This window comes from Gossypium raimondii, chromosome 13 (assembly GCF_025698545.1).
Source record: "Gossypium raimondii isolate GPD5lz chromosome 13, ASM2569854v1, whole genome shotgun sequence".
In the NCBI taxonomy this organism is placed as follows: Eukaryota; Viridiplantae; Streptophyta; class Magnoliopsida; order Malvales; family Malvaceae; genus Gossypium; species Gossypium raimondii.
Window position 1 is genome coordinate 6,868,316 of NC_068577.1, and position 10,807 is coordinate 6,879,122.

The window sequence follows — 10,807 nt, forward strand, 5'->3', positions numbered from 1 at the left end:
ATACCGAGAAGAACTGAGGCGAGAAAAACACTCGCATTTGAATACTCGGATTCTTTTTTTTTTTTTTCTTAAAGCATTGATGACCGGTTAAACAAGAGTGTGAAGTTATGATTCTATATATATATATATATATATATAAAGGTGTTGGTGTTTAGGGCAGTAGCAAGCTGCTTTGGTCTTGCTTGGATAGCAAGCCTCGAGACTTGCAGAAGAAACAATTGAAGAAGAACAGAAATTTGCAAGTGGAAAAAACAGAAAAGAAAGAGAGAATTTGAATGCAAACTTAGCTGAAATTTTTATTGACAACAGAATAAGGCATTAAGCCATTACATATACTAGTCAACTTGTAAAGCTAACAAGTTACCACCTAATCAACTACCTAACACCACTAAAATTACATTGGAAATTGTTAATCAGCTTGCTTAAGTTACTTTGCTGATTTTCAGTCAATCAATCAACAAAATTACATCCAAAAGTTTACCAACTAAGTTCTACAAGAACTGAATTACAAAATATAAACTTAATTCAACACAACTAGTTGAATTTGAACAGCATTGTCGAGTTCAAGTTGCTGCCTTCAAGTGCTGCTTCCTTCCTGCATGTGAACTGCATGGAAGCTAACTTCATCAAAAGGCTTCAAAAAGTTTATATAGCAAACCTTAAGAGGTGGTACGCAATGTGTCTGAATTCGAATCCCAACATCTGTAACTGTTTTCATATCCCCCAAACAACCTCTTTTGTATAAAAATGAAATGCTGGTCAGGAGTTGTTGGATGAAGAACCTAATTTGGATGTCATAAGGCTATAACAGTAAAAAAAAAAAAAACCAGGGAAATGCTTTATGGAAGGTTAGCTAGACACATCACATTATCCTATTTACCACAATGCAGTTTTCCACAGAGTGAATTTGAGCTGTAAAGAAACGAATAGCCATCAACTATGTTAAATGGATTCGGATAAATGTCGGATCTGGGTGTATATATATTCAATACGAGTATGTTCAACATTTGCTAAGTTTTTCAGACGGCATATCCAAATATACGTCCAACATAATTATTGAACACGTCTCTAGTGTCAATTTACAAGAAAAGAGAATCAGGAGAATGATAGAAATTATGCAAAAGAGTTCAATGTGATGAATAATTTATTGATGTAACAATTTTGACTACCATACGTATCCTTTGGGTATATCAGAATAACATGGATGCTTCTTTGATCGCCCTTCTTAGGTCTTACATGTTTTTCAATAGAACCTATTGATTTCACGACTGCAATTGGCATTGGCAACCCTATAAAGATTACAGCAACAACCAAACAACTCCGCACAATATGTGATAACAACTGCAACAACAAGATAAATGGGGCCAAAATGAGAACATAAACGAAAAGGAAGAAAAATTATAGGCACAAATGTGAACAATGCATAAATCTTAATTACAAAACCAGCTCTGCCAGAAGACTTACTATATTTAGAGAAGTGATCACCTAGGACCTGACAGTTCATCTGGAAGGATGCGAGAAGTGGAATTTGTGATAATCCAATTCACATTGGGGTGGCGGGTATTGCTAAACTCTTGGTGGAACATTTTCATTTTCTGCCAATCTTCCCATCTTTCAGCCAAGCCATCACCATCCAGCATTCTGACCACTTCGGCCATCTTAGGCCTTCCCACTGGGGTGCTTTGAGTGCATAAAAGAGCCACCTGGATTAGCTGTTCCACTTCTTCCTTTATGTAATTACCTTGAAGATCAGAGTCAACCAGCGTTTCCAACTTCTTGTCTTTCAGAAGCCCTTCTACCTAAAATGTCAGCATTGCTATCAAGTTGAAGATAAAACGTGAAACAAAAAACAGATCATACCAGTTCTAAGCTGTACTTGAACTTAATGTAGTTGAAGCTGACAAATACGATGCCATTTGTTACATTCTCAAAATTAATGAACCTTCTTAACCTTGTAAGGAAAATAATGTATTTCTGCAATAGTGTACTTAGTGTCTTGCTTTTGGCCAACCAAGCAAAGCACGAATATCATGATTTCAACACTAGACAATAATCATAAAGTTAAACTTTCGAATGCAGTGCAACACCATTAGGTTTATGCATGATAGGAAGATAGTACATACCCAATCAAGCAACATGACATCATCATTTGCAAGTCTAGCAAGATCAACAGCCTTTTGTCCTGTAATGAGTTCAAGAAGCATAATACCATACCCAAACACATCAGTTTTCTCTGATGCCCTTCCACTTGACAGGTATTCAGGGGCTATATGACCCATTGTGCCACGAACAGCAGTTGTGACATGAGTATTTTTGTAGTCTATCAATTTGGCCAGCCCAAAGTCTCCAACAACTGCTTCAAATTCTTCATCCAACAATATATCTGCAGCCTTCAAATCACGGTGTATAATCTTGGGGTTACAATGATCATGCAAATATGCAATCCCCCTCGCAGCCCCCAGTGCAATCCGTTTTCTTACACCCCAGTCAAGTGGTGCTTGATACTCTGGACGCTCTAGAGAAGGTAAAAGGACAGATCAATAGATGATTCATTGTAATAAGAAGAGCTCACAAATTATTTGGATTCTATGAATTTCTCAACTTGGAATTAAGGACAATCCTCATTTACCAAATATATGCACTAAAAGAAAATCAAGACATTTTAAAACAAGATAAAGATACATGATCAGTAGTTCAAAATTTATTCACAAAATTAGTAATCAATACTGATAATTGAAGCTCACACAAGCTTAAATAATTGAACTAAATTCGTAACCAGAAGAACATATATAAAACAAAATAGGACAGCATTGGAGGAATAAGAAATATATGACTGAATGGATGAGCAAGGAGAGAACAGCCAGTACCTCTTAAACAGGATCTAACACTACCATTAACCATAAAGGGATAGACAAGCAACCGTTCTGTAGTGGTCATGCAAAAGCCACGTAGACATAGTAGATTTCGATGCACAGCCATACTTACCATTTCGACCTCAGTTTGGAACTGCAGCATTCCACCATGAGTACACCCCTGTTTCAGTCTTTTTATAGCCACAAGAGATCCATCAACTAAATGACCTTTATAAACTCTACCAGAACCACCACTACCCACAACATGTTTGTTGCTAAAATAATCAGTTGCCGCTTGTAGTTCATGCAAAGAAAACCTTTTAAGTTGTCCCAAATGATATTCTGGGTCCTCAACTATAAAGAAAATTAGATAAAGTGAGTACATACCTGCAATGGCATAATATCAACTAAAACTATCTATTAAAAATCACCACCCAGGGACATTACATAAAAGATCCTGTCGTTTCCTACAATGCCGCCGAGCAAATATAATTGCAGGAACAGAAAACAGCAAGAGCGCTCCAGCAAAAACTCCTCCAAAAATAGCACCAATGACACTATTACCTGCCAGTACAAAGTTGATCAAATATAAATACTCTTACTACACCTGTATCATTAATATTTATAAGAGTAAATGACACCAACTCCCTAAATTTCATTGTAAAATATACTTATCCCTATAATTTAAAATAATTACTCACTCAGGTTTAAAGAAAATCAAATAAGGTTGTGTTTAGCATTGTTTTGAAAAGCACTTTTTAAGCTATAGGCAATGGATTTTTAAAAAGTGTTTTTGAAAAGCTAAAATTTCTAGCTTATGACCTTTGGAAACCACTTTTGAGATAAATTATCTGTTTGACCTCATTTATCATAACCAAAGGGAAGTTCTTCTTATTTCCTTTTTAAATTTATTTAAAGTATATAGAATCATATATCTGAATTTGTAAAGGTATATTTCTATATAATTTTAATATTTAAAGTATGGTTTATATATTCAAATTAAATTTTACAAACAATTTATATTCATTGCTTAAAATTACTTAAAATTTAGGGTTAGTTCTTCATTATTGTTGTGGTTGAAAAGTGTAGTTCTTTTTCCACAAGTGTGATAGAAAAGTACGTGAAAAGTGTGATTTGTTAGTTTTAGTATTCTTCATTGCTGTCAAAATTATAGTTGAAGGTTAAAATGTCCTTTTGAACATAATAGTGAAAAGTTAAAAATTAATTAAGTTATATGATATTTAAATAATTTAATACAATGGTAAATAAAGTATAAATTTTAAATAACTTTTAAATAATTAATATAAATTACTTGTAAAACTAACGATACATAAAATATTTTAAAAACTTTAAATATAATAACAAATAATATTTAAATAGTTTTATATAATGATACATAAAATATAAACTAATCTAATTTGTTATATACCATTTAAATAGTTAATATAAATAAGAGTATTTTGATAATTTTCACTTTCAAACTCAAAATTCAAAAGCAACTAAATCTCAACTTTTGCGTTTGGATGAAAAACACTTTTCCACCACAGGTTTGATCCCAAAGGCCAAATGTTTTTTCATTGCTTTTACGGTGGAAAAGCATTTTTAGAACCCTAAACGCAATGAAGAATGGGGCTTTAATTTATATATCAAAATATTAATAATGAGTTGTAATAAAATCTATTTTTTATATTTTAATTATAACTTAAGTTAATATATTTCATATATTATAGTATTAATAAATTTGAATATCATTTAAATGAATATTTTTACTTTACAACATCATGTTTAAAACAAATATTTTATCTTCTAAAAGCACTTTATGAGAACAATGCTAAATATTTAAATCTTGAACTAAACTAAACAATGCTAAATTGAGTAAATTCTAAATAAAAATGCAATTATATCCTTGTTATTATTTATAATGTACTGTCTCTTTGATTAATTCTTTTCATCCATTTTAATTACAAAATAATGAAACTTTAATTACTTTAAAATTTATTAAAGCTGTATAAGATTAAATCCTAATTAAATTATATTTGATTTTAAGTAAAATTAAGTATTTTAAATTTATACTTAATTCAATATAGATTAAGCTTTAGATAAGTTAATTAAATTATTTTTATTTAAAATAAATAATTACCATTTAACCGTAATTCTTTGCATTTTATAGACATGTGGATGTGGTGATACCAAAACTGTTGCAAATGCAAACAAATTGCAAGGAATATCTCAAGAAAAGAATGAATAATGATAATAATAAGGGATAAATCTCAAAACTGCACATGAATTTTGATTTAATGTGTAATCAGATACATGAACTTTGATTTTGTACAATTTTACACATGAAATTTTGATTTGATCCAATTCTCACAAATTATTAACACAATTATTGATATAACATCAATTTATATATTGCATAAGAAATAATTATATTTATCCAATATAAAATAAATTAATGTATTTATTTCTTTAAATGTATATGATTGAATTAAAATTAAAGTTTCATGTATATATTCGAATCACGATCAACGTTTCATGTGTACAATTGCATCAAATTAAAGTTTATGTATACAATTACACATTAAACTAAAATTCATGTATAATTTTGAGATTTATCTCTGCAGGCCTCAAAGTTAGACACAAGTTGAAATCACTAGCAGTGATAATAAGAAAAAAATGGAGACCAGACCTGATGAAGTTGGCGAAGCAGGTGGAGGATTGTTGAGTTTGTTATTACTAAAACTGTGAAAAAAAGGTGCAGCAACTTAAGTGACAAGACTAAGAATATCATATACGGAAAAATGGAAACATGGGTGGTGAGGGTCAGGAGTTAGGAGTAAGAGGGTGATTGCGAAATGAGATAAAAGAGAAACCTGCTAGAATCGAATAGCGTAAAGGAACCATTAACAGGAATATCTCCTACTAGCTGATTGTTCGAAAGATTCCTGCATTAGATGATAAAATTCCCACGCCATTATGTATTGTGCTTGAAGCTAAGGTAAGGAAAAAGAATTTCTGATAGCAACACTCACAGCACTTGCAGTGTCATAACAGTAGTTAAGGACAGAGGAATTGTACCTGTCAATGAGTTGCTGTTGAGACGCCTGTTCCACGGAAAGAAAGGCGTCAATTATATGGCACTTTAATAAGATGACTAGTTATGTATTCAGAAAAAAATATGTTTAGCAAATAACTAGAGCACAGATAACAATCACATTCACATCAGATTGAACCACATAAGAGCAGGCGGAGATGAATGCGGTAATCTCCGATTGAACTGGTTTTGACCAACTCAAATTATTTCCAGTTAATTAGATAGGCCCCTCATTTTCGGTTAACCAGATCCTATTCTGTTTTTTATGATTGCCAATAATGGTTGATGTGGACCCTGGTATGGATCCTAACAATCACAATTGTATCATATGTGAGATGGGTATGACAATTCTTCGTATCCTTACCAAGACCATACATAAAAATTAGATATGGCAAAATCAGAGCTGCTCTATGGATTTGTGTACCGATCCGCAGAGATATTCTTCAAAAAGATGAACGCAAGCGGTGGAGTGGGGTACGAATAACAGTAAATCTAATATTTGCAATTTCTGTAAATTTTGAATATGAATATATTTAATATTTACATTAAATTTGAGAATTACTATTTGAATCAAATCCGAATTAATTAAATTATCCATTAAATATTTAAATGCTTTAAAAATTCTCAATTAATAAGTTTTTTTTTTAAATAAAAACTTTAAACATAAAAGTCAATAATGAATTCAGATATCTGCATCTGAATCCATTATTTGAATAAGTAAAATAAATACAAATAATAGATATTCGAATATTATGATCCGCATCTGCTATGGATAGTAGTTAGATAATCTGAATCCAAGCATTCTTCAAATATACAAAGACAAGTCAAATATATGTAAATACCCCAACCCTCACTATCTACTGGCATCCCTTAATAATCTTGCTCCACTCCCCCTCCGCCCCTACTATTAAAATTACTATTTTACCTTTTACAATATACTATATATCCTTTTTATATTTGTAGTATCTATGCTATATATACTAAAGTCATATATACAGTAGAATTCACTAGGCAAAATATTTTCATCCCACTGATTATTACACTTGATGAGCAATCAGTCTCTTGCTGTGCAAACCAGATCATGATTGAAGAAAACAAGAAAGAAATATAATACAGAAGTTGCGAATTAACACTAACATCCAGAGTGTTTTGCACCATAGCTAGCCTTTGGTACCATGATGGCGCATTTGTAAGATTGCTAAGAGTCATCATTTTGGATAAAACCAATGGGTTTTTGAACAATCAAGAAGTCCTCTCAGTTTAGGGAAAGTGTTATTGGTAGTTCTAGATTCTTATTCCTAATCTAGTAATTTTAGTAAGCTTCATCCAATTATGATTAGCTAAGTCAATGCTAATACACTAATAACAATATCATTTACCTATCTAGTTCAGCTAGCAATGTCAATGCATAAAAGCCTTCCAGATACATCAAAACAAACATGACAAGAAAGCAAAAGCACAGTGAAACTAAATAAGTTAGCCGCATAAAAATTTTAAATTGTTCGTACAGGAAACGCAGTTTTGTAAGCTTGCCCAGGGTAGTTGGAATGCCTCCAGTTAAATTATTCAAGCAAAGATCCAAGCTCACCAAGTTCGTCAAATTCCCAAGCTCCTCAGGGATTATCCCAGATATGTTATTACCACAGAGCTCCCTGTCACAAAAAAATTGAATTAGATTACTAAATACTAATCATTGAATGAATCTGCAAAAACCTAATGGATATACAACCATCTTCAGGGTTAAGATGGCATTACAAATTAAAACCCACAGCAACAAAAGCACAGAACATCTGCACTTACAACTATTTCCGCTTTTTTTTCAAACGTGGAATGCTGGAAATTTCACCCTAAGTTTAACTTGGCAATTATAGAAACTTACTTCTATTAACATCAATAACTATGTATTTGGCAAAGAAAGCTGATTTTCTGCTTTTCCTCCATTTATTTATCTTTTACTGATCTAAAATTATCAACTTACAAGTATTGCAAATTTGGAAGCTGCCCGAGCTGTGGAACCAATTGACCAGATAGATTTGCATTCTGAAGATCACTAAATTGACAAAAGGAAAAGCATTTATCACATCAGCCTACAAACTCAGAAGTAACACCAACTGAAATAGCAAAAGTATACATGTAAACTTACACTCTTGTCACACTATTTCTATGATTACATGTAACATGATCCCATACGCAAGGATTATAATCGGTTGCATCCCAACTTTCCAACACGTTATTGGGGTCAGCCGTATTGTTCTTCAATGCTTTCAAAACATCACCTGTTTAACACCAAAACAAAGCAATCTATTATGGATGATTGCAAAACTTGCAGTTAACAACCTGCATACATATCTTCAGACTGAAAATATTTAGAAATGTTTTAATAATTAATGTCACTACTTGCAAATTAGACAAATCGTGTTTCTCAATTTGCAGCAATCGGGGACTTCAAAAAGGAAATAGAGTAAAGAACATTGATTTCATTGCATAAACCAAAAACTCCAATGGAGATGAAATCATATTAGGAAACCAGTTAAAAATAACGGGATAGGCCAAAACTTGAAAGATTCATCACATTCAACATAATATTTATCCAAATCTATACTGCTTCGACCCGACATTCGAGTTCGACACACAAAGAGATATATAACCTTTAAAGGTAGTCTCCATAAAAAACTTAGAAAAATCTGACTATTCCGTGTCAAACGAATGGTCTTACAACAAAGGCCCACTAACATAAATCCAGACTTCGGGCATTGATGAAGAAAAAAGCATTGGTAATTTCAGCAAACTTCAAATCGAGAATTAAACGTAAATGGCATCCAAAATATTTGTAGAAATTAATCAGTACGAAAGCGTGCAAGTATCCCTACAGACAAGTCAATTAGCTTGACCACTAGTGAACCAATCCAATTGACTAATAAATTATTCTAATTTGAACCCTATAAGCTTCATTAAATCATAATTTCCATTTAAAAAGTGCGATAAGAAAATCAGGGGAAAAAATAACGATAAAGAACCTTCCGCGTTGCCGGCAACTCGGAGAATCAAATACAACACCAAAGTCAACCATAAACAAACGGCGATGAGTCGCTCCATCATTTTATGTTGATTTAAAGAGCCAAATCCCCACAGATCGTCATCAATTTTCCAGTTGACGGGATCCAAAGGCACTCAGATTTTGGTCCTTGACCAAATCAAGGAGAGAAAAACGAAAACGATTAACTTCGAAAAGACTGTTCTCTGAACTAAGTGAGACAAGATTCAAGAAAATTTTGGCAGTCTTTCTCTCTCTGTCTTCCAAAACGTAATTATGTTTTTCTACATATATTTATGTGTTAGTTATCAATATATATTGGAGCAAATTGGAGAGAAGTTACTTGTGTAGTTGTGTTGTGTTTGGTTAGCGGGAAAGTAGACAGAAAAAACAAGGAAAGTACCTAAGTGACAAGTGAGCCGTGACAACGGGAGGAACGATTTTTTTTTTAATTTTGTATAAATCGCATTATTAGTTTCTAAATTATGCGTAAATTTTTATTTTAGTTATTTTAAAAAAATTACAATTTGATCACTATTCAAAAATTGTTTTTTAGTCACGCAACTCTTAATAGGCTAATAGTGACATTTTTAATTGGTATAATAATAATTTTAGTCCTCAACTTTTATATTTTCTATCAATTTAACTTTGATTCTATATAAAATTATTTAAGAACTCAATTATTTAAAAAAATGTTATTGCAACAATAAATCTTCATATTGCCATAAAATTATAAAAATACTAAAAAAAGATCAATTTCAATCTCTTAACATAATATTAAATCGGTATAAGGTTTAAATATTATTAAAACTAATTTTCATACAAAAAAACTCAACATTTTATTGCAATAAAGCTCAAGTTTGTTTAATATTGAGACATAAGAACGAAAACATCATTTAATAGAACACAATAACAAATTAAAATAGAACAAATTAGCATCTTGAAGTTGAGTTCCATGTTGTTGAAGAACTTCTTCCAAAACTATTATTACAAAAATTTAAGAATTTGACTCGATACCATTTTTTAGCAAAAATAAAAAAATATAATACAAAATTTTCTTTTGCAAACTCAATTTTAAATTTCAATTATTTAAATTAATTTTCAAAATTCAAATCATAAAAACAAATTATATTTGAAATTTTTTCTTTTCTTATAATGAAAATATTTTTCCTCAATTTCTCCCACTTTATTTATCTTTATATTTTTATATGTATTTTACAACTTTTAAATTAAAAAATTCATTTCATATAGAAAAAAGCCAAATTCATAAAAAGTAAAAAAATTATACCAAATAAAAAAGCTGCCACTGTTAGTCAATTAAAGGTTAGGTGAAAAAAATAATTTTGAAAATGGCAATAACCAAATTGTAATTTTTAATTAAATGATCAAAATAAAAATCTACCAATTACCGATAATTAAGTGATTAACGATATAATTTATCCTAAATTTTAATAATATTTTTGGTAAGTCAAAGAAGCTCGAAAAAGTAATAATAAATTACAGTATTATTATATTTATGCAATCTTAGTTTGTTGGTCAAGGAATTCTTGTTTGTCTCATTGTCAGTAGTGGTGTGGTGTAAGCCTCATTTTCATCATATGTGTACGTCATTTATCATAATTATGATTTTAGTCCCTTTAAGTTGAAGATTTTATCTCTACTTCAATATAACGTAATTTTATTATTCTATTTTTTAATGTTATAGATAGAATATAATAACATCATTGGATGTTATCATGAAAATGATTACGTGAGATTTAAAAAAAAACTCTACTTCTTTTTATTAATTAAATATGACCAAACATTCAATGGTCTTATCAAATGAAA

At 30.9% G+C, this 10,807-nt stretch overlaps 1 protein-coding gene across 2 annotated transcripts; it reads right to left on the minus strand.

The window, feature by feature from the left end:
• Positions 1-951: 951 nt before the first annotated feature.
• LOC105782187 (BRASSINOSTEROID INSENSITIVE 1-associated receptor kinase 1) lies at positions 952-9,345 on the minus strand. 2 transcript variants are annotated; one of them, XM_052626470.1, is made up of 12 exons: positions 8,964-9,345; positions 8,090-8,222; positions 7,925-7,996; positions 7,535-7,598; positions 5,931-5,956; positions 5,726-5,797; positions 5,542-5,594; positions 3,300-3,416; positions 2,868-3,206; positions 2,124-2,515; positions 1,465-1,799; positions 952-1,341 (listed from the first exon to the last, which is right to left on the minus strand). In XM_052626470.1, exons 1-11 carry the CDS (start codon positions 9,043-9,045, stop codon positions 1,482-1,484), a joined length of 1,668 nt encoding a protein of 555 aa, XP_052482430.1. In that variant the 5' UTR covers positions 9,046-9,345; the 3' UTR covers positions 952-1,341; positions 1,465-1,481. The 2 variants fall into 2 exon arrangements, with proteins under 2 accessions (XP_052482430.1, XP_012462197.1); XM_012606743.2 differs by having other exon boundaries at positions 5,885-5,956; positions 7,455-7,598.
• Between the last annotated feature and the right edge of the window lie 1,462 nt (positions 9,346-10,807).